Genomic DNA, 24,746 nt, shown 5'->3' with positions numbered 1-24,746 from the left:
CTTTGGGCCCATTGTATGAGTGGTAACTTAAGTGCACTACCGTCTTCCCACATGCTTTGTCATTTATAAAATGACTGACTTAGTGGTTTTCAATCATACTCAGCAAGTTTTTAATTGGAACTATACTTTTATCTTTGCAAATCAAAAAGTAAAAAAGTTTATCCAGTTATCTGACTTAGCGTGACAATTAGCCCCCTATATTTTGTCCCCCTGGCCGAAGAACGTTACTCTACAGACTGCATTAGTGTAGCTTTAATGGCTTTTGATTACAAAATTTCAAAGCAAAAAAATGACCGCATCTCCACGTGGTGAACGATGTTGATTGGGGCGAAGCTCTGGTGGTACTTGTCTGCGTAGACGCTGAGCCGCAGCATGCTGAGCCTTTCGTTCGTTTTCATCCATGTCAGAAAGAGGATGTGTGGTATGGAACGTGGTTATATACGCACTTGACCGCAGCGCCCTCTCGTCTATAAACGTTGAGCCAATGCATGCAAAGTTAAACGCAATTATATACGCATTTGACCGCAGCGCCCTCTCCTGTATAGACGTCGAGCGGCTACATGCAACGTTTCATCCATGACATCCCCAGCTCTTGAGTTACTACCACATCTCGGAGCCCCCTACTCGTCCCGCAGCCGTGGCCGAGCGGTTAAGGCGATCGACTAGAAATCCATTGGGGTCTCACACAGGTTCAAATCCTGTCGACTGCGCAAACATCTTTTTTTATTATTTTTTTTTACTCTACATGAGCATGAGCACCAGCAAAATTGATGTGAGCATGGATGCCGGACAAGGCTAGACCTTAAGGAGCTTTGCCCCTAAAAAGAAAAAAAGGCACCCCATCACCCTGTATGTTTGCTGCAATGCACTGGCACCAACATGTAGACCATAAGTGAGGAGTTATTATTTTTCTAAAATAGCCAAATACATGTGAAGCGAAACTGAGGTAAACAGGAATGTGTGCTTATCGGACTAGCTTTGAGTCCTGCACTGCGGCCACCTTTACATTGATTTTTCTTGCGTAATATGATTGATTTCAGATTAATACCTTTTGGAAACGATGGATATACTTCGAATTTCAGCCGAAATTAGTTTAGTTTTAATTTCAAGATTTGGCTCTTTTAGAAGAAAAAAAACAACTCCTCAAGTATAGGAATTGTCCATGTTCCACAAGGGTGAAAATTGTGTGATTAAGGCATAAATTCTGACTCTACAGTTAATGCCAGCAGTTGTGTATCTGACCTGCATAACAGATTTAACAGAAGAAAGGGCCTCTCCAGTCAAAGCGCGTTGTGGTTTCCACAGAACCTCAGCACGTCATATAAATTCCAATTTAAAAGTTTGCCACAAAATTTGCCCTGGCAGCTAAGAATTCCCCTAATCACATTTTCATATTGCCACCAAGTGCAAGGGTGGCAGAGCTTGTTGTAAAGTGTGCAGATGAGGCCTGGGCTACATACTTTTTGGAAGATGTCTGAAAGTGCTAATTTTTGGGGAATATTGATTACCTTATTCCCAAAACATTGTGCTGTCTAAAACATAATGTTCTTTTCTGGACATGAAAGAAACTTAATGGATTGGCGATATTTCATTAATTACTTAGTCCTTCCTCAATGTAGTCTTCTTTTCTTTTTTCTTTTTAACTACAACAGAATGATGCACTGTTGAGACCAGTTGTACCGAAATAGCGGCAACAGCGAAGTGATCACGATGTCCCATTCCCGTTTGCACTTTTTCAATGCATTTCTGTCTATTTTTTGCGAAGGAAATTGAGCGGCTCCTGGAAATACAGCAAAGAGAAATTTTGTGATAATTTAAGAAGGAATAACATTCAGAAAGTTTACCAAGTCTTAGACCGCCGCACTTTGCTGCCGTGGCCAAAAAGCCACCCAGAACAGGCTGCAGATGCTTGGAAGGCTGCCGGCGACAGTCTCTGCAACATTGTCTGCCCCCCTTCCTTATCTGGGAAGCGGCTTTATTGCATCGCGCGCAGAGAAGCCATCGTGGCATGCCGATAGGGGCGTTCGGAGCACTAGCGACAACGTACCGGTGGAGATGACGGAGGCTGAGAGAGCCTAAATTTAAGAGAGGGGAGCAGTAATTACACCTGCATTTGATTGTCGCGTGGCCAGTGTGGAGAGGAAACTGGGCGGAGAGGCGGACATGTTTGCAGAAGGTGAACGCTTTTGAGTTTTGACCCCTTGCGTGCTGCAGCTTGTTTCGCAAACGCGGCCCACAAACCACGCGATCCCGATCGAGCAGTTGCCCCATCTCTTAAATCTAGGCTCTCTATACCGACGACAGACAAGCTTGAACGCGAAGTCGGTGCCGTGTGGGCTTCTTTGTTTTCTTTGTGATTTATGTCTCTGTCTGGTCGGTGAGGTCACTTTTGCGTGAAAGTCTACTTTGCTCAAGCACCGATTTGGCGAATCATCGCCACTCAACGATGGAGTCCCAGCACCGTCGGCACCTCGATGGGGAAGATGAAGGCAATCTCCTTGAATCAAAAGCGTGCCTTTCTCAACAGAGTGCGCATAAACGTAAAGAATGCCGTCCACCCCCAGCGTCCTCCGCAGGGCTGTCGCAGCTGTTGACATGGTCCGTACATAGGAGGATCTTTTTTTCGATCGGAGCTTGCCGCAGTTGTCGAGAAGCAGCTCCGATCTAGCAGAGGATGCGTGCAGGAATCTCATGAGCTGCGCGATCTGCGGTACCGGTACATCTGACAAGCGAGTTCATTTGTGCGTTTTTATGTGCGATCTGCACTCACGATATTGGTTCCTGTGACATGCGAGTTGTTCCTTCTCTATATTGCATCGGGAGATGTGAATCAGCTACGTCTGCATACTGTCATATCCATTTCTGTGAAATGCGAGTTCGCGGCAGATTCCTGTGGGTCCTTCACACCATGAAATGCGAATTTGCTGCACCTGCAGTAAATTCCCATGACACAGGAGTTCTTAGTGAATTCCCGCGTGTTTACTGCACCAGGAAACGCGAATTTGCATGTCAGCGATCTGTGGTATCTGCTCCCTTGTCACGTGGTTTGTACCAGTTGCCCAGGTGTTTATCACTAACGTTTGATGAAATTTTCCTATTGCATGCCCAAAGATAGCCCAATCCATGTTTTTCACCTTTTATCTCTTCATTTTGGGTGGGCGTTCTTACTGGATTTTACGGTACTACATATAAGAGAAAATTCAGTTCCTGTCAATTGGTGCGATCAGAACGCCAGTTCCAGAGAGTCCATTTGGCACTTTACCTATCATGCAGCCATGTGGTACATCAACAGCTTGTCTCTGAAGGATCCGTCTTTCGAGAACATAGATGAACTGGCATAGTTGTTCGCGGGCCGGCTCTAGGGGTGGGTGACCCGGGCTGTCGCCCAGGACACCATCAAAAAGGAGGAAAACGCCGCCGTGCCCCCTTCTTAATTTCTTTTAGCTTTTGACGCTCGTGCACCGGGGAGGGGGAGGAGGTGCCACGGCGGGAGTTTGCTTAGGGCGCTTGATAGTGTAGGGTCGGCCCTGGTTGTCCGGGCAACCAGGGAAGCCCAGTTTCGGTTTGGACAGTGCTTTCCAAGCGTCCAGTCCTGGCCGCTGGCTGCAGACTGTTCTTATCTATAGTGCGCATGCACTTCTCACCTTCCTCTTCCTTTTCTCGTTATGCACATCATCACACATACGCTCCTTTTTTTGTGGAATGTATAGGAAAGAGCTGGAGCCAAAGTAAGATGTAGCGAATCATCCAAATACTGCAAGGTATGGAATATGTCTACACAGGGATCTGCCTGGTATCAGAGACACCGGAGGAAGACGGCAAAAGGGACACCCCTGAAGCTACTGTCCCCGGTCTTGTGTCTGGAGTGCGACTGGCTTACACCGTGCCTGCACCACAGCAGGTAAGCACAAGAATGGAAAGTGCTTGCCATCATGGAAAGAGGCTCATTTGCGACCGCTGTGATGTGGTTGGCGCATGTCAGGGGGGAGTGCCAAGAGGTCTTCATACAAATTACACTGTTCAGAAGCTGTTTCTCTTCAAAGCTACACACAGTTGTTGAGATAAGCTTTCTCCCAGAAAGGCGGAAGAAAGTGGATGGTGGCAATCGACGCTCGGAACTCCCATAAAAGCAGCAGCCTCCTCAGAAGGAGGAGGCTTGCTTGTGCGATAGGTCATTTGAGACGCAGTATAGACAGCGGTCTCGACACTTTGTGAATGTGGCGCCAACTGTGCAGCTTCTCTGCAGACGTTTCTTCCCGGGAATGCACGTGTACCATGTTGAACGTACACTGAACATAGCTATATTGTAAACAACTTATTTTGTGGTGGCTTAGTTTGCGTCGCAAATGTCGCGTAAAATAGATTGCGCAAAGTTACCCGCGGTGTGATGTCTGTTTACAAAGCGGTACTACAGGAATTCTGCTTAGAAATCGTTCACGTATACCAGAGTTTCCACTCGCTTGAACCAACCAAGAAAAGTATAGACTTGTTCCAAGATTTTCTGAAACAGATGCTGGATTTGGTACCAAGTTATTTAATTAAAATAAGAGCACCGACTTGACACAACAGAAAAAACTATTTCATTACACGTTTGTCAACGTCTAATCTGTCAAGTCGGTGCTCTTATTTTAATTATGACATCTCCTGGCTTTTGGAGTATTTTTGCTACTAGTTATATGTACCAATATTTGAGTTTTAAGTATTCACAGATGCCTACCATTGCACTGTTGTGGGATCCGAGGAATGGCTTCGAAGGAAAGAAAATTTGAAATTCTTGTGCAGTGCGAAAACTAAAAAAAAATGTTGCAGGTTTTTTTTATTTTGGGGGTTAGCACTTTTGCATTGCTGGCCATGAATTTGTGCAGCACTCATAATACTGCTACTGTGGCATGTATTCTGTAAGATGTCTGCTCAAAAATGAAATATGGGCAGTCAGCAAAAGGGAGATGTTACTTAAACTGCTTTTAGCCAGGAAGTATGTTTGGAAAATGAGGCATATTACAGTCAAACCCGATTACAACGAACTCGGGTATATCGAATTAACCCCTCTATCAAACACGCGAGATGCATGCAAAATATCTCGAATAACAAACTACACAATGGATATATAGTATTTCCAGCGCCTACGACCACCAGCAAACACGCAAGCTCCGGAACTTCCACCTTCCTTGCAATGCAGACAGAGGTTCCTCCTCGCCTGGCACAAAGCCTCCTCTTACCGTAGAATACCGCGCATCCGCCCAGTCCACATCAAGCGCCCATTCCCAAATTTGTAAGATCTGAGAAAATATGCACAGTACATTTATATGTAAAATTGATGACCGGACAAGCGCCCATTCCCCATTTTTTTGCGATTATCTCTAAATTTTGAGTGGGCGCTTGCCTGGTATTTTACGGTAGTGTAATTCTTTGTTGGACAGTGAACACTGCCCATGTCAAACGTGGTGAAAAAAAAATTGAATGTTGCCATCGCCTTCAACATATCAACACGTCTGGATTAAAGAACTGAGGGAAAAAAAAAGTGCCTACGTGCGTTAGATCTTTAGAAAAGAAAAAAAAAAAGGGGTCAAATAATTGACAATTTGGACACCTCCAAACCACTCTCAACTTGTAGATTGTCTTCCGAGTCGCGTGCGCAGTGATGAGCAAGGGGAATAGGGAGTATCTGGTTGGGTTCTCTTTCAGAGCCTCTAGCGCGTGCGACCTCTGCTTGCGATTCACATGGTGACCGTGAAGGTTGGTTCAAGCGTTGGAAGAGGGGGGAGCAAAAAGCTTGCCTTTCCATTAGGAAGTTCGACTAACGTGGTAGCACAATGGGGTGAGGCTCAAGGGAGGAATAGTCTTTTTTCACCTCGGGCAGGTGGCACCACTAAACCGAATATAGTACAACTTTGTCGATAATACTCAGTTTTTGACGCATTTACTCATGTTGAAACGACAGTATTTATAAAATATAGCATTAGATTGAGCACAAATGGTACATCTTGCCAACTCAGTACATTATACCCCTTAGTTCCCATGGCTGCCACCTCACAGCTGCAGATCGCAAAATATTCCCGTTCTTTTATTTGCTATTATGCAACGAAATCACAATATTTCAAAAGAATGAGGCGGTATCTCCATTCCTTTTGGTGAGATTAACAATGTAAAAATAAAAATTAAAATTAAAACAATGTAAAAAAAAAAAAAAAAAATTCTTTTGAAGGTAAAATTGTTGCATCACCCCTTTAAGCACCCACCGCGTATAACAAACAAATTTTAAAAAATTTGTTATAAGAAGGTTTTGCCAAACGAAACCGGGCGTTTTAAACAGTTGGTTATAAACAGGTTTGACTGTACTCGTCACATCAAAAAAAATTGGTAAAAACTTAACGCTACCCGTAAGGTGAAACACTGCGACAGCTGAGGTATGATGTCTGAGCCGCTAAGGTGTCATTTCGGAGCAGATGAACTGAATGAATGGTAAATGTGTGAGCGTGCACTAGAGTCCGCATAGGCGTTTCATATTAAACCGAGTAACACACCGGACGAAAATTCCATAGCTTTTTAAAAACACTGAGGGTGTGCTAAGTAGAGAGCATTTCGTGAACCTGTTTAGGGGTGGAACTCATGAAATGTACTTGGGAGCACCCACCGGAGCAGCTGAAACAGCTGTTTTGGAGCAGGTTGGGAGCAGTTAAAACAGCTGTTTTGGAGGAGGTTGAAGCAGCTAAAACTACATTTTGGAGCAGGTTAGGAGCAGCTCAAATTAGTTTTCACTGCATTTCAGCTTGTGTTTTAGACAAGCACGGAAGCAATTTCAATTGTGCTTAGCAGCACATACGAACACGAGTGGTTAGGGACCTCGTTAGATGGGATAACATTGTAACGGATCCGAAAACTTGAAACTTCGTGAGCCTTAATGAGAACCAAAAGCAAGTACCATATGTTTCTGAAGATAGCGTCCTTGATATTTCAGCAGCTCAAAATGCAAAGCAGCACTGCTTGTCGCAAAACCCACACGTGCTCGACATAGTAATTATGCGTGCAACCCCAGTGGCACGCTTAAGCAACGGACGTGCAGTTGCGCGAAGGAACAGGGAAACAAATTTTGAGTTTATCCTATTGTGCAACTCAATATTGAAGCAGCAGACTACGATTACCGGAGTTATTGTATTCGAAGCAATAAGGAACAAGGTGAAAATACGCCGAGCAGATCCACCGCTCGCGTGAGAGCTGCTGGCCGGCAAGGTTTCGGATTGCGCCGCTTTTCAGAAGTTATCAAATCACAATTTTTCTTGCGGGAATGCGGTTCCAACTTTTTTTTTTTTTTTTTTAACTGGCTGACGTCCGGATCCCGGGCCGCAGAGCCCAAGGCAATCTGACGCTTAACGGCTCGACCTCACATGGGCTGACTTGCGTAACCGCTTAAGGCCCGTTCACACTCTTGCGACCTCTTAAACCTGGGTTCCTTAAAACTTCTTAAACCAGAGAACACACTGGCGCCATCTATTGGGAAGCAGTGTAAACTCTGCAGTCCGGCATATTATTTTATTTCTTGCGCATTATCCTTTCTTTCTTGGCTCGAAAAACTTTTGTCAATGTATTAAACGAGCCTTTCTATGAGTATTACGCACATTTGACCCCGGAAACCCCGCAAAACCTTCGCTCTTGTGAAGGTTTTGCGGGGTTTCCGCAAAACCTTCACAAGAGGCGCAGATGGCGCAGACAAATGCGTATGGCGCGACCGAGTACGACTGACTCTCAGTCGTACTCGGTCGCAAGAGTGTGAACGGGCCTTTATGGTTGAAGAATAACAATCTAGTAGCAGGTGGTGTGGTGCTTGAAATCAGACCTCCGATTTCTTTCATGGGCTTCAAGACTCGGGATACACGGGGAGAATAAAGAGAGCAAATTATTGCAAGACCAACCCAGCTAAACGTGCTCATTGGTGCCAGTCGAGTCGATAAAAACCAAAACCAAGAAAAAATAATTTTTTTTTGGCGCACGTTTTGCGATTTGGTGCATAATGGCGCCAGGTATTGGCTGTGGTGCAGTTTCCGCAACATGGCACAGGATGGCGCAGACAAATGCGTATGGCGCAAATGGCGCAGCCGTTCCACCCCTGCTGTTAAACAATTTTATTGAATGCAAACTAGGACTGCCTTGTGGCAATTGAAGAACACTTCCGAAATCACATACTCTAGTGCGTAGCTCCACCTAATTTCACGCCCGTGGTTTCGCCGGGTTAACACCCATCTATACTCCGTGTCACTAGTTGTGTGCAGTGCAGGCAAAGGCATTGCCAGGTCAAAGAGAAAGGGCAAGCACTGGGAAGGCGAGATGGGAAAGGAGGGCAATGGAGGGCGAAAGGAGAAAGGGAGAGCACTAGGAACGTTAGAGAGAAGAGGTTTCTCTCCTCCTCCGCAGCCTTCCTAGTGCTTGCCTTTCTCCCCTTGCCTGGCGTTGCCTACGCCCGTACTGCATGCAACTAGTGACACCAAGTATAGCTTTATTAGTTTTATCGCCCGAAAACCTTTCCGGCATAATTAGCGATAACGCTTTGTTTTTATTGTTTCCATTATCAGCAGTCTCATGTTTATGTTTTTGCTTGCCGTCATGGCGTCACGTGACGACGTATTGTCACGTGACGTCTTGACATCATGTGACACACGACTTATGATGTCAGGTGTCACCTGACATCATAAGTCGTGTGGTGTCACTGCAATATGACTTGACATGGCAATGTCACGTCATGGTGTTAGCTGACGCCAGGTAACAGGCGACGTGATGCGCGGCGTGATGTCAGCTTGGTATCTTCTGGCGGAGTGCTGAAAATGGCCCACGTCAACATGAAGTGCAGTCGACGACGCGAGACCCGCGAAGTGTCCCACTAACTGCTATAGCAGTAAGAAATGTGTGTGACTTGATAAAAACGCATCAAGCTAATTAAAGATGCACATACATACCGTAAAATACTGGGGAAGCACCCACCCCACTTTCACTGAAAACTGGGTTAACCTAGACATGGGCGCTTGTCCGGTTAAATCGGTAAAAACCAATATGGCGGTCAACATAGAGCTTTGAAGGCAGGGTGAACGGAATCAGAAAAAGCACATTTATTTTCACATGAAAAATGCTGGGGGGAAGGAACACTAGTACATATTCGTCGTCACTGATCCCAGAAAACGGCTCTTCCCCGAGTCTGTGCAGAATAGGTCCATTCTCTCGGCACAAGTAGCTTTTCCCTTCAAGAAAGCAGATATCTCCATCCTCGCCGCTAGCAGTCTTGTGGCTACCGCATGGGGTGAATATTTTCAGCTGATGTCAGTGCTTAACGTTTGGGAAATGTTAATAGTGGGCGCTTGTACGAAGTGGGCACCTCCGCGGTATTTTACAATGCGGGGAAATAAGTGACGTTCCGCGAGAAGCCGGACTTCTTTTTACTGCGGTTCTTGAAGTGAATACGAGTGTAGGTGACACGTGCGATTACAATATAGCACGACAAGGGCACAAGACACGCAGCACACACACATCTACAGACTTGTTATTGCTCCTTTTCAGATTGAAGACGAGGAACCGACAACCGGCACAGAACAGTCTCTCGAAGAACTCATGGCCCAAATGAAGTCCTTGTAAAATGCGCCTAGATAAATCTTTTATTTGAGCACACAATCTGTACACTTTTCTGCTTGAGCATAACAAACATTCACATCTCTACCGCATACTTTAGAGAAAAAAAGAAATGGGGGGGGGGGGGGGGGCGGAGGCGGGCACATATTTCACGATTCATAAACTATCTGCACCTCTTCGAGACAATATGGTAAGTGGAATGCAGAACCGCAGCTCGTTGGGCAAGCGGCTAGTGGTCATTTCGTTTTGGAACTCCGCTTGACCAAAAGGCTCGGCAGCAGAGCCAACGTTGCTATACCTGCCAGCTTAGCTGCTGTGCTCCAGGTGAGTATGTCGTTCATAGACTGCAGTTCTGAAAGGAGGGATCCCGTCTGCACACAGATGAAGTTATATGGCATCAGACCTGGAAGAGGGAACATATGGGCACGTTTTCTATGTGGCTCATTTTGTAGACATTGACACCCAAACTGAACTCTGCACGAGCCTGGAAGCTCTGTAAGCAGATAAACTACACTGCTGCCCTCCTTTGCCACTATTTTGTAGCCAAGCTAGTTCCAGAGGAAGCTCACTACTTGAGATGAGATTTCTTGTGGGTCAGAGATTAGCTTGGGGTGTCCTGCTGACAAATCGGATAAAAACTTGCAGCATTTTGGGGTATTTTGCACCTCAATTCTGACTATATTGTCAAAGTGAAATGTGGGGTTCTATGTGCCCAACCAACGAAGGGCATTGGCACGCCCCAGAGGAGGACTGGGGATCTTTTGACGTGCAACCGAAATCTTGGTTACCTTTTCCACAATAAGCCTCCGTCAGATTGCAGGCACCTCGGCTTGGATTCCAACCCACCAACTGGGGATTCATAGGCCAACGCTTGGCCGGACCACTGGGGCGGCCCGATTATATTGTGAGATTTGTTCAGAATTTCTAGCTCAGTTGAGTGAAGCATGCACAGATTTTGCTCTCTGAGGTTCATCAAACATGTCCCTGCTGCACTTCTTTGGAGCAATACTTTGTGCAGTTCTTTCAGTACATGGCCCCGTGGGGGTTTACAACCTGTGGTACGTTCCCTTGGTTGAATCTCGCCCACCGCTGTTTGAGGCTGAAGGTTTCTTGATAAAAATAGTTCTACCTTTACTTTTTGCCAATTTAATCAATCTCTCAAAAGCTTTTGTTCAGTAGTAATCCTGTTCTGTAGCCACCTATTTTAGATAAAGAATTAAATGCTTTTCAAGGATCAAAGATTATTACCCTATTTATGCCTCACATTTTCTAAATAAACTTTCAGTGGTTGTGGCAATATTTAGTCCTGCATAGGTGTCCATCTCATTAAACAAAAATAAATGTTAAATCAAAAAAAAAAAAAAGATATTTTGAGCAATTTTTTAGCTGAACTACAGTACAAACCGTATCTTCTATACAAATTTGGTTCTCAAGATATCTAGTATGAAAGGAATGGTGGCACATTAGGAGGTTTGGACATCATTATCAGCTGCAACTTTGGAAGTATTTCCAGGTGCATATATTATACACACAGCTAGGATAACTATACAATGTTTTCACAGCCTTAAAGAAATGGTGAACTGAAATTTGGATTTAAAAAAAAAAACAATGCAGGAGATGTAGGCGGGACGCTACAATCCCTACAACACTACTCGTAAGGCGATATCTCAAATGGACAGCCATATTTAAAAAAAAAAAAAAAAAGGTTGAGATTGAACCAGGCCAACGAGGCGCGTGACTTAGAGATATCTCGTTTCCTCCTCTCTTCGCTTCGCTGTGGCGAGGCGGAGAAGACGTGAGGCCTTTCCCTCTCCTTCTCGGAGAAACATGATGTGAACATTTCTGTCAAATGCGCCTCAATTTTTCGAAAAATACAGTCATCCAATCAAGATATTGCTGTACGAGTGATGTTTTGGTGTTTGCAGCATCCCGTTGCACGGTTTTGCCGCCGTGCTTTGTGGAATCCAGATTTCGGTTCAGCATCCTTTTAAAGCTACCACTGATGGGGTATCTATGCTTGCCAAGGTTTTTATTTGTACATGACGCATGAGAGCCCAACTACCCATAACGCAATTTGCGGCTCAAAATTAATTTCCTTTCTGCCCAAAAGCCGCCAATCGAACTGGCCGGTTTGAGTTGCGCTCGCTCTTCTCTGTGGTCACGGGCTGTTTCTTTTATGGTTTAGCGACAACCACCAAATATAATCAAAGTCGTGGGTTATCGAAGACACACACTCAATATTAAAAATAGAAATATGATAGCCATATTTTGTGGCTTCTAAAAAGCTGCAAATACGTCAATTGACAAAAAAAAAAAAAAGTTGCACAGCGATGTGATTTCTGACAATGCTCTCCTCCTCTATATTTCTTCTTCCTTCCCAGTCCAGTTTCAGTTTAGAGCTGATGCATTTTTTTTACTTTATTAAAAATATACGTGACATACCAAAATATTGACTGGGTAGTATTCGGTTTGCGCGGACTGCACAAACCAGAACCTGGCGCGAAACTTTGACGCATTCAAAACACTTGTATCCGAGCACACGAAATTCGAACTATGAAATGCAAAGTGTTCGAAATTTGAACACTTTACCGTCAAACCTCCGAGATGTTTTTCCAAACCATGTATTGGTGTCGTTTCCTGCAACTTGCCAGTTAAGGTGATAAGCATCAAAGTGCACCTGCATCCTAGTCGCGACGCGGCGTAGAAAACAAAAACCACAGCCTGTTTCCATTTGACAATGGGCTTTAGAGTAGCGACCTTCACTGCGGTCCTCGGAGGGCTTCAGCCGATCTGAGGGGATTAAACGTCGCCATCCACTAACAGAACAATGTTTAAAATAAGCAGATTTGAGCTCAACGAAAATGTGAAACTTCCGCGGGCGTCAGGGTGATTGGTCTTTGAGGGTCATTACTTTCCTTCGAGCACCCTGTCCAGGCGAGCTACCTTCAAGCTACCATTAGCACTGTTAAGTGGGGAATGCCACGGATTACCAACTTCAAAAAACTTTTGTTGCCATTCCCAAGATGTCATTCAGAGAGGCAAAAAGAGAAGAGCTAGCATTATTGTGAACTACCTCAACGTTATTGGCTGTCATTCCTATCTCTTCAGGTCCCTGCGTAGGGACACAGATGGCTTAGACGAAGCCAGGGAAGCCTACACCTGATGGCCACGAGCAATTGAATTTGATTCCCGGGATTTGTGATTAGAGTTTGTTTCTGCATGGTGTCTGAGCTGACCAAGTATGCAGCGCAGCGAATATGGTACGCCTTTTTATATTGCCCTTAACCTATTTAGTGCTTGTTTTTTTTTTTTTTGGTTGTATGTTAAAACAACCGAGTCAGGCTAAAAATGTACTCGGGACAACATTTGATAAAATATTCAAACTTATTCCGTACGCCTTAATGTATCACGCATTTTGATGTAGAGCTTTTTGGCAAATGTTTCGTCACATAATAGCCAACGAACAAATCTCCTGTGGTAATCTCAAAATCTGAAATTTAATATGAGAATCCAAAAGAGATGTCCAATTCAACTCAATGCGGTGATCAGAGGTTCTGTCGCACATGAGTAAAGCTCCGTCTTTCTGCTTCATACTGAAATGCACGAAAATTACCCTCCTAACTGGTTTATCAAATTCAAAGAAACCGGAAAAAAAAAATGAATTGGAGCTGCCCTTAAACATCTGAAACCCAAGATTCACGGGAAGAAAACCTGTATTACAGCTTCATTTTGTTTTGAACGGGAACACCGCCCACACTGAACTGTCCGCGAGGCCTGCTTCTTCCTTCAGACTCTTTATCACCTTTCTTTCTCTAGGGGATTCACGCGCATGCTCCATTGGAGGTAAGGGAATCCTATGCCCTTTCTTCTTCAAAACAAGTCCTGATAAACTCCGATTTTTTCGCGAGTCAGCCTGGTCAATTTTCAAAGCACCATCTAACAAGCTAGAGCTTTCATTGCTTCAAGCGTGTCTTTACGCGTTGGTGCTGCCTAGCTCATAGGTTTGGTAGGGTTTTGTGTTTTCAGGGTTTATCTTTCTTAGAATTCGTGGATGCTTTTTCAGGACTTACTTTTTCCTGCAGATTCGGTGTTCTTCGATGAAAACTTTTGGTGTTGGACGAAAAAACGAGGTTTGTTGGAGATTATGTTGAAGAAAATGGGGCATGTGATTCCACAACCTCCGCATAACATTCGCGTGACCCGAATAATGGAAAGACAATCCGCGTACCGACGAGGAAAAGAAACGAGATATGGGGATCCAGAGCAAAAACCAGCCTCGCGGACAGTTCATCGGAGGCAGTGTTTTAAGCCAAAATAAAACTGTAGATGAAGATTTTCTTTCCGCAGAGGTTGGGTTTTTCTTAAAGTACCAATTTTGATACAACCGACAAGGGGGTTAATTTTTGTGGTTTATCCGGATTAACCGAAAACACTAAGCTTCGTGTGAAGTGGGTGCAGAGTTAAATCAAGATTCTGTTATCCTCCGCTTCAAAGCGGGAGATATCACAATCATGTCTTGAATTGCAACACTTTGTGTCGCTGAGGAGGAAAGACCTCTCTCTACTATTTATATGTGCGTTTAAACAAAGATCCAACTTGCAATGAGGTGTGCAGCAGTGCAACTTGGCGCATTTAAAGTTTGCCGGACTGTTTAAGAAAGATTTAGATAGAACTAGGTTGTAATATTTGACATGTGGTCTTCCTAGGTGATGCTGAAGAGGACTGCATTGTTTTTTCAAAAACAAAAATGAAGCAGAGCTGCCCTTTAACGCAACATGACTGCGCTAAACTCTCACTACGTATCATCTCTTGACATAACAGACTATATATTAATAAAATATGTTCAATCACCGATTTCCTTGGCAACATGTAGTAGTCTTTAGCAAGACTGTGCGTCTACCCTTTACTTTTCTTCTTTCTGCTATATTGGGGTGCACAGGTGCAACAAACAAGCAAAAATTGTAAGAGTGAGTGACTATCTGGCTTTCCCCAGAGCTTATTCCCAGCCAGGCTGTTTATTCCCAGATAATAACAGCTAACAAAGTATTACAAGTGGGGTCTCCCCACAGACAACACTGGCATGCTGCAGTTTGCCTTTATCAGTGCAATGTTCTGCAATAGTGCTTTCCTTCCTGGTGTGAAGTGCACACATATCAAAAAGATAATCCTGAACAACGATGCGAACAACCTATGTTCGAAAATTATTCTAAAACTTATTTTCTCTACAGAAAAAAAAAAAAAAAGAAGCTTTCTAAAGCTCTAGGGTTTTACAATAATGTGAATTAACTAATCCATACCCTGGATGGAAGGAATGCTTCCGTGTTGTCTTTCGATGCCACACTTATACCTCATGACAATGGAATTCGAGCAATTGTAGGCAGTACAGGATGGCGATTTTAGGACTTTGAGATCTCGAGGACCTCCATCTACCTCGAATGGCAACAGAGAAACCCGTCCCCGTCCAGTCTTGATGCAATAAAGCGATGCAGAAGACTTCAGATCTTGTATAAACATATTGCACACATACACTAGCCAGTGTTTGACACATACCGTAAAATACCGGGCAAGCACCCACTCAAAATTTAGAAATAATCGCGCAAAAAAATGGTGGATGGGCGGTTGTCCGGTCATCAATTTTACATATCAATGTACTGTGCATATTTTTTCAGATGTTACAAATTTGGGAATGGGTGCTTAATGTGGAATGGGTGGATGCTCGGTATTCTACGGTAGTTATGCATCAATGGGTCGCTCTGATCTGGTAAAATATTGCTTAAACTAAGAAAACATTTATGGGCTGAGATGGCCGAGGAAATTCGGGAGCTCGAGGAAACCCACAAGGGTGTTCTCGGCCAACCCAGTTGGAGAACCTAGGGTATACAGGGGACACTGAGCTTATGGTTGACACAGATGTCAAACATTTATAAGCACTTCAGAAAATGAGTCATTTCACTTTTACGGGGGCCATATCTTCTAGACACCCGATGTACAGTCCGCAGAAGCGAATTCTTGCTGAAAAAAGCTTTCTTCTTAGATGGTTCACACACATGGGGCTCCCTGCTTCACAATGTTGGTGAACCCATGCTTTTCTTTCAGAAGTGCTGCAGATCATTCAGGTCCTTGTACTCTTCTACTCAATATTGAACCCCTTTGTGATTACGCAGTTTGATTACAGCTCTTCAATGCTCAGCTTAAAGAATGCCATGAACGCCTTCCTTATTTTCGGGATAGTGTGACCTTAGTTTTTGAAAGTCTCCACCGTCACTATTTATTTAAACTGATGTTTTAACTACCAAAGCCAGGAGCTGCTGGTGCTCTCTTCGTTGCCCAAATGCAGACAGCAATGCAATAACAATTTGACCTTGTGTGGCTGACCAATGCTCAGCACGAAACAGCACGATCTCAACAACTTCACTAAGCCTGTCTGGTGATAAACCATTCTGAAAAACAAATAATTCTACAGTTGCAGACCACAGAATATAAACTTTTCGATGGCACTAATTGTTTTACAAGTATGCGGTGCGGCCGATGGGCTCCAGATTTTCCCCTTTATACGCAAATGTGACTTTAGAAGAAAGTATACTTAGGTCCTGCTCTTAAACCACTCGTATACAAACATTTTCTGCATGACATATTTATGATTTGGAATTATGGCAAAGACAAGCTTCTTTATTTGATTACCCTCACAAATAATTTTAATCCCCATATTAAATTCACTTACGAGCACTCGAACAGTGAAATGGATTTCCTAGACGTCAAGTTAACTCTAGCGTACTCGAGATTAAAAACAACATAATACAAAAAACCGAAAAAATAAGAAAGGAATCCTGTACAGTTGGACGTTATATTTTAGGCGACTAAAATATTGGAAGGAGCCCGATATTTCGGAAAAAGCCAGAACACTAGGCCAAGTGTTAATAGTAAATTGCATGTATCCAGTCCCGTTAATAAATGATATAGTTCACAAAGATTGATCAGCTCGTGGAACAGATGCACTTTATGAAATACTCCAAGATAATGAATATAAGTGACAACTTATTGTACCCCACCAGTCCCAACCTCTGAATATAAATCATATTTTTAAATGACATACTAATATCCTACACCCAGAGACTTAGTTTAAAAAAGATTTTCCCCCAACCACCAGATGTCGCCCTTCACAAACCGCATAATCTTACCAATTTATTCAGGCAACCTAGAATCTCTCCTTGGATATAACGGAACACTTTGTGCAGTCCAAAATGTCAAAACAGTCTTTGTTGCTTTTGCAACGATATCAATATTGCTCACTTAATTAAGAGCACAGCAAATACTATCTTTAACTGGAAAATAGAAGGGAATCTCAATTGTAACATGGAAAATGTGATATATTTAATTCAACATAAAACTTGTTCTTTTCAGTATGTGTGGAGAAACTGGAACAAGCATTTGAAAAAGAAAGAACTTAAGTCTCGGGAACCGTTTCTCAGCATTTTAAACATAAGGTACTTTCCGATTTTACCTTCATTATTTTACGAAAGTGGTTTTTGCACCACCCGAGATAGAAAAGGAATCCGAGTATAGATTTATGGATTAACACCTCTCAATCTAAGGGCCCTAAATGAAAGGGAATCTGCCTTTCCTTGATGATTGATTTCAGTTTCTAAAGAACATCATTTGTCTGAATTTTTTTTTTTTTTTTTTCCTAATTGTTTTGTGCAAAATCAGCCATTATCAGATCTCAAAACTTCAACAAAAAATAACTCGTAATAAAGAAAACATACACAGTAATGTTTAATAATAAAAATAATTACATATAAGAAATATGCACATACTACATATATTATTGGTAGCTTTGTACCAAGTGAATAGATGGCACAATCTCATAGTTGAAGTGATGCCTTTTAATATGAGTACACTTTTTGTCTCGTATACTTTGCCTTCTTTCAGTTGAAGTCAAAGAATGCTTGTGCTTAGAGACGACAGGAGGTTTTCTTGTCATCCTCTAATATTTTTGTGTCTCTATGATGTGGAACATTTTCATTATCTTTTTATGCTACACCTCTAATAAAAAGCTGTAGTTTGTTAACCATTTCAACTTTCAAGGCTGCTTTCTGAAAAAGTTATCAACCTTGAAACATTCTGCTTATATAGCTTTCAATACAAAACTTAAAGGCCACTGAAAATAAAATTTTTTTTTTTTTTTAAACAGCCTGGTTTAGACATGCGTGCCCAAAAAGTAATTTTACAGAAATTTTTTTTTTTTTTTTACAGCAATATTGACGGCACGAGACGCGATTTAGTCGATAGTCACCTCCTTTCCACTTGTTTTCTCTCGGCATTTCGGGTGCGTGGAGGAGAGGTGGATCGGCTTCGCCTTCACGTTGAGGTGGAAAGAGCGAATGACCATCTCGATGAGGTCGAAAGAGTGAATTACCAATCCGTGACGTCATGGACTTTGCACGGAGAATTTAAAGAGGCACTGAAGTAATTTTTGAAAAAGGTTGTTTTTGATCTTATATTGTTTAAAATGTGTTAGTTCCCACATATACCAAGTGCTATATTACAAAACTGCCTATTCATCTCAGGGCAATAGAAAAACATGTGGACTCTTTTTCTCGCAGAATACAGTGTGTGGACCAATGAAAGCCCTACAATACGCGCAGATTCTTAATGATTTTATTATAATTTGTTTCGAAGAGAGTCTGTAAGGTAAACATTCAGATAAGACTCCTCTTTTTCTCCGCGGGCGAAGCCATCGCCTGCAACTCGCCGACAAGCGCCCTTTATCGACCACTTCACTTCGAAGAAAATTCTTCCCAAAATGGGCGTGTCGCGATCTTTGAACACGCTTTTAACGAAGAAATAAGCTACGCACGGTTGTGGATTCGAATTTGTTGGGATGCTTAGAGCGTCTAGATTGAGTTGTCACCACAAAAGGACGATCCCAGAATCGACTTCAGTGCCCCTTTAAAATAAATCTCGCGCCAACAATATTGCTCTAAAATTTTTTTTTTCCGCACAAAATGAATTTTTTGACACGCGTGTCCCAACCAGACCCAGACTGTTTAAAATAAACTTTTTTTTCTTTTCCAGGGCTCCTTAAGCATTGTCCAGGCTCCAGGAGGTTCTAGTTTTTATTTCCTATGAATCACAAGCCTTTTTTTATAGGGAGCTGCCAAAATTTCAATTTATGTGCTCAAGACTCATCAGACTGGTTTACATCTGAGTAACCTGAAAGCTAAGCTCCAGACATATTACACGTGCTGTAATGTGAACCCTGTATAAGCATAAAAAAAAACCTTGCAATTTTACCATTCCCCGAGCAAATTAGCTGTTTCTGGAATTCCTACTTATTAGGAACACAGCTCGGGAAAAAAGTGTATGCACTTTTTTTGGGGAAAACAAGCACACAGCTCCAAAGATGGTATGTAGCGATTTGATAGTGGTGATAGTAACGGAGGATCTTATTGAGAATGTGACCCCAGATAGTGGTTCACTATAGGTACCTGAAAAGTAAATCACCAATAGAATGATTAAATTATTTTGGATCCTCTATCCTCCTCTCGATACAGTGTCGCTGCTTTCTCCATGGCATTCTCTAGATGACAGATTGGATCTCTGCAGTTTTCATAGAAGTTTCCATTGTTCATACTACAGGAACTGGCATTCCAACTTACCAATAAAGACCGACAGAAAGAAGAGATGCAGGGGTATTCCCACCACAGGTGATGCAATATTGAGGAACCAATTGGGTGTCATCGGAAACAGACGCAAGAAGAGGAGCCAGTAGAGAAGGCGACTCCTATTTTCTTTCACCTGTTCAGGAAAACGATAATGCAGTCATAGTTGGACCAACAGAAGAAAGAAACTGCTAGGTCGTGGTTTATACTTCGAATAAATTTTAAAAGGCACTCGACGGAAAAGAAATGCAACACAGACGTCTGTATTTTGTTACAAGTTCTTAAAGGGACAATGAACTCTCCCAAAAATTTTTGTGTAAATGCCTGGATAGGACACGTGCCACAAAATAAACTTAAAAAAAAGCATTAGCACAATATTTGCCGCACATGGTGAGACTCGTTTGAGTGGTTCCAAAACATACCTCCATTTCAGGGTCAATGTCTCAAATTAGAGGCATGTTTCGCAATCGCTCTAAACTTAAAATGTGTTGGAATGTAAACATTGTGCTAAAATTAATCCTTGTTCATAACCAACAAACACGCATTAGTTTCTCCTATCCACGCAATAGCAGCTGTTGAAACAAAGTAGAGAAAAACAAGTAACATTCACTCCCTCAGCTTGCATCAAGGTGGCAATAAGGGCGAGTTGGCTCATCGTCAGAAAGGCAAAACAGCACGCAAAGAACGAAGACAGAGAATAAGTAGTAGTCTCGCGATCATTCAGTGCACAACAGTTCCGGTAGACAGGTCAAGCACCTTTCGTCAGCGGGGTTTCCATCTACAGTTTTGATAGCTGTTGCGGGCACTTTGCTCAAAAAGATTAAGGGAGGGCTATGCCATCTAAAGGAAAGCCTCAGCAAAAGATTGCAAGCAAGGATCTCCCACAATCTAAGAAAGTTGCACAGCGGTATGATATCATGTTCTAGAGTTGCTAACAAGAGTGGGAATAAGGCCTTTCATTCTGTTAAACACAAAAATAAATATGTGGAGTGTGTGGGTGGTGCTGTTTAGGAGATACCACTTATGTGTGGAAGAGGCTACATTGGCCAAACAAGCCAATGAATAAAGGATGGGATGCGCGTGCACTACTGGACCCAACGGGCAACAGCTGGAGGTCATTTACCGCTCCACGGTACAGGTTGCAGATGTCAACCTAACTTCAAACAGGTCATAAATATTGGAAGGGGCTCTCAACTGAACTAAATGTTCAGTTGAGTAAGAGCTTATTTTGTGTAGTTTCTTATTATGCCTTACTTCTTTGCTTGCTGTTTTTACTTTTTGGCTCAAGCTGCAATTAGGAGAAATGGCTATGTGATCTGGTGCCGATTATGTGCCGCCAATGTTCATCATACACGCTGGAGTTAGCCAAGCACAGGGCACATGCCAGGTTAAGTTCCAAACATTGTTAGGGTTCGGCTACTCTTGCGATTGCAGTGATTGGAACAGTGGCTTAGCCAGAAAAAAATTTTCGGGGAATGCTTTCAAAATGTTACTGTGATAATAAAAAAATAATATACTGTAAAATACCGGACAAGCGCCCACTCAAACTTTGGAGATAATCGAAAAAAAATGGGGGATGGGCCCTTCTCTGGTCATAAATTTTACATATAAATGTACTGTGTGCATTTTCTCCTACAAATTTGGGAATGGACGCTTAGTGTGGCGTGGGCGGATGCACGGTATTCTACGGTGCATGTGTGTGTGTGTGTGTGTATATATATATATATATGTGTACACACACTTTCCCACGACAAACACCCGCCTTTACTATAAACTATGATCCCTACATAGGAAAGCGCACAGGAGACTCCAAAAACACAATTGCAAATGAAACATTTTAATACATGGCTTATAAAACAGAAAAAGTTATGATGGACAAAGATTTGAATATAAGATAGAAAATAAAAGGTTTGGATATATACAGCAAATGCGACAGTAGAAGTGAATAACTTTCGTCGATCTTCCTACTTCAGATGCGTTCATAAAGCAAATGAATGTTCTGATGAAGTGAGCTGCTTATAGTAGAGAGAGGGAGAGAGCATCCCCCTCTCTCTCCCTCTTCCCCTCCTCCTCCTCCAAAAAACAACTGTTGCAGAATGTGCTAGAGCTGTCGCTCTTATATTTTTTTTTCTTTCCACAAGAAAGGTCCTCTTTTCCTTCTCTTTTGAAGTTCTGCAGGAGCACCATAGTGACCATAGCTTCATGTTTATTTATTTATTTGCTGCATGAAAACTGTTTTTCTGCAAGATTGTGCTGGGCTGGCCCAGTCCTTGAAGCTGACTGGAAAAGGGTATTGGATGAGGGATTTTTCTTTTCTCATAACTTGGAAAAGAAAGGCTATGGCCTCAGCCAGCCAATAAGAATGTTTAAAAATGACACATGTAACAATGTGCAGACTTGCCACGTACTTAGCTCTTATGCTCAGATTAATTCACCAGGGCATTAACTTATGCCTTTTGTCAAGTTAAACTGTGATTGAATAGAAAGACAAGGAAACTGCTCAAGACGCCCAGAATTTCAGGGTGAGATAATTTGCGTCTCTGGATGCTGAGGTTAGGTTTTCAAGCCTTTGTCCTTTTGTAATGCCGTGCGCCGAGCCCCCTGCTCCCTGCGATCTTGCGGAATTCGGGCACTAATCAGGTTCTGTTTGGCGATAAGCTTTGCATCCGGATTGAATTATTTTTGGCGTTTGAGTCAAAGCGTCTAGACTCCAAACACGCGAAGATTGACTGGTTTCGAAATGCTGCAAGCCGAGGCATGGAAGAAATAGCGAGCGTCCGAAAAAGAAAGCAGCGGCGGTGGGAAGGGGGGGGGGGGGGGGGGGGGGGGGGGGTAAGAATAAAATTTCGGGGGGTGTTCCGACACCTCAACACTGCCCCTAGCTGTATGAACGTTCATCGCAACATTGATTGTGACGAGCCTAAATTGAGTGCTTGTTTTGTGCCCAATCTATTATCCACATTGGAACATTACCACCATGGAGTAATCCCCATGACTATGTCAACACTGCTATTCTTATTAATATGTCATCAAGTTTAGTGAAGAGACTGAAGGAAAAGTCTGCTTTTATTCTTGAAACTACACAGCGACAAGGAAGGTTCTTGGCCAGTTATGTTACGAGCCGCTAAGTTCGTGTAAAGTGAGAAACATTCAAACTTAATATTGTTGCATGGCTCCTTACAAAAAAATAATTTGGGGGAAAGGGGGGATCAGTGTCCCTTTCCCTTAGGCGAGTTGTAAGAAACTGAAGATTTTGCTTGAGCAGAAAATCTTAACATTAGACTGAGTCAGACCTGCTGTCAATCAGTTGTTGCTTCAAGGAAACTGTGAAGTGACAACAAACATTTTAATGATTTGCTTGACAAGTAATGAGAAAGCTATACACTAGCATGACCTGGGATAGGCAAGATTAAAGGAGCACTCTTTTTTCTGTCAATATAGGACAAAAATAGCTGAATTCTGAGTGCCGCCCAATCGCCCTGGGTGTTTCGTTTTCGTAACCTCCGGAATTCACTTAAGGATGGAATTGTTGCAAAAACTTTAACCTTCATGGCCTTGGGCATGGTGGAATAATTGTGGCTCCAAAATGTTTCAGAAAAAGATGAGTCTAGCAAAAGACTTCACAAACAGAAGACCTAACAAGAAAAAAACCTTTTGTATTCTGTTTGTAGACGAGTGCCGTTTTCATGGTGGCAATCAGTTCATTGAACGACGTTTCATAGACACGCAATGTTTCGACAGCTCAGCTTAGCTTTTTTGTGTAATAAGCCGCCTCAAACTGTCGCCGTGAAGCGGCATGCACAGCTGGACAGCTTTTTTGTGTAGTGAGCTGCTGCAGACTATTGCTCTGAACGGGTGGGCTGGACAGGTTAACGCACACCCCAGTTTGCGCCCCAGTGATACATGTGCGACGAAATGCCCCTACAGCATGCAATTCGTGTAAAAAAATGTCAATGAAATGTTAGTGTCATCAAAACGTGTCCACAAAAAGTTGTCCTCGAAACGATAAGGATACCATTTTTATATGCATCAAACATTTAAAGTAAGAGCCAAAATATGTATTAGGATATGTACACCAATTAGGATGACTTACTGAGGTGCAACCCTTCATTGCAGCCGTGGTGAATGATTATTTGGCAATGTTTTACCATCGGCAATTATGGAGAGGGTACGCAGCTTACCTTGTTTTGCAGAAGTGCTACTTTGTCAGGGAAATAGTACTCGACATATTGGCGACCGCAAAACTTGGACAGGAGATAGCACTGCGAGGCTCCCATTGCTGACAGCGTGCATGTCAACAGAAAGCTTCTCCAAATTCCAAACAGAGCACCGGCTAACACATTCTGGAAACCGAAAATTCAATCAGCCTCAGAAATGCTAAATGAGACACACTGGAAGAGTAACTAAACACAGGAGTTAGTACAGCAAACATATTACCAGAAACACTGATCCTGGGATGGCAAAGGTTTGCTTGTACAAGTATGCCGAGGAAAACAGGACAATGACGTAGACAGCATGGTTCTGGTTGTAAGAATTAAGCAGCTCAGCCAACTCTTTGAGATCTTGGTGGCTGCTTGGAAACTTCAGGCGACTCCTGGAACACCAGAAGCAAAGTGACCACCGAGCAAGCGACGTGTACGCGTCAGCAAGAGGCCGGCTCAAATTCTACTCACGCGTGATCTTCGTTTCCTACGCTCGGGAGGAGGACGGTCAGCAGATACAACCACCCTGTCGCGGCAATCACAGAGATCGGCAACACCACAAGTGGTGTCATTTGCCTTTTTGTCGACGCATTCACCTTGAAAACAAGGGGGCGAAGAAGGTGGGCGTACTCTGATACCAGATTGACCGCACCCGATTTTCTTTCTTCGTTGGTTTTCACCTCCGTGAAATTTAATCAGTAACCGTTATTCACGTGTGCACCTTCGTGCAGCGTCAGATCTGTCGCATTCGCCGCCTCCGCATGAAGCGAAGTTCATGACGCTGTTCGGGAAAAATTTAAACCCGGAAAGAAAGTGCCACACGGAGCGCACACTTCTCAAATAGGAAAAGGCAATGAAAGTTTTAACACGTTTGACACCGGCTTGGAAAGTACCGTCGCCATAATGCCAAAATGTGACGTTTCTTGACGTCATCGCAAGCAGTTTCCGCCCGTTCGTTGGTTGACCCGTTGACCTGAATCACCTGAATCTGCCGACTCCACCCATCGATCTCATCATCACCACCCTGACTGCCCTGATTGCGTCATTGGAAGGCAAACCCAGCAAACCAGCAGGGCAAACGGGGCAAACGCGGAAATTCCGTGTTATCTTGCAAATGATTGTGTAACTGAATGACCTTGAGAGCAACCGTACCAACGTGCGAAGGTTAACTGGATCGCTGCATGCATCTTTTTACGACCTTCAAAAGTTTTTTCTTTAATCAAAAATTACTTTAATTTCATTATGGGGTTTGATGAAAACTGTACAATTA

General features: G+C 43.1%; 2 protein-coding genes across 2 annotated transcripts in view; one reads left to right on the top strand and one right to left on the bottom strand.

Moving 5' to 3' along the window:
* The window catches only part of LOC8034364 (ubiquitin-like modifier-activating enzyme 5), a 28,453-nt gene extending 18,799 nt beyond the window's left edge, over nucleotides 1-9,654 (top strand). Inside the window, exons 11-12 of the mRNA XM_002408912.4 lie at nucleotides 3,783-3,901; nucleotides 9,544-9,654. Of these exons, the coding sequence (XP_002408956.3) occupies nucleotides 3,783-3,901; nucleotides 9,544-9,618 (194 nt within the window). The 3' untranslated portion in view covers nucleotides 9,619-9,654. The remainder of the gene's footprint in view (nucleotides 1-3,782; nucleotides 3,902-9,543) is intronic.
* On the bottom strand, nucleotides 9,075-24,567 carry LOC8034369 (transmembrane protein 41A). Its single transcript, XM_029968480.4, has 6 exons — nucleotides 23,948-24,567; nucleotides 23,712-23,868; nucleotides 23,456-23,617; nucleotides 19,272-19,410; nucleotides 9,911-10,015; nucleotides 9,075-9,274 (listed from the first exon to the last, which is right to left on the bottom strand). The coding sequence occupies exons 1-6, from the start codon at nucleotides 24,046-24,048 to the stop codon at nucleotides 9,135-9,137; spliced, it is 804 nt and encodes a 267-aa protein (XP_029824340.3). The 5' UTR covers nucleotides 24,049-24,567; the 3' UTR covers nucleotides 9,075-9,134.
* Between the last annotated feature and the right edge of the window lie 179 nt (nucleotides 24,568-24,746).

This window comes from Ixodes scapularis, unplaced genomic scaffold, assembly GCF_016920785.2.
Source record: "Ixodes scapularis isolate PalLabHiFi unplaced genomic scaffold, ASM1692078v2 PGA_scaffold9__187_contigs__length_104089568, whole genome shotgun sequence".
NCBI classification, from domain to species: domain Eukaryota; kingdom Metazoa; phylum Arthropoda; class Arachnida; order Ixodida; family Ixodidae; genus Ixodes; species Ixodes scapularis.
Note: the sequence above shows the minus strand (reverse complement) of the source record. Positions and strands in the feature narration are given on the sequence as shown.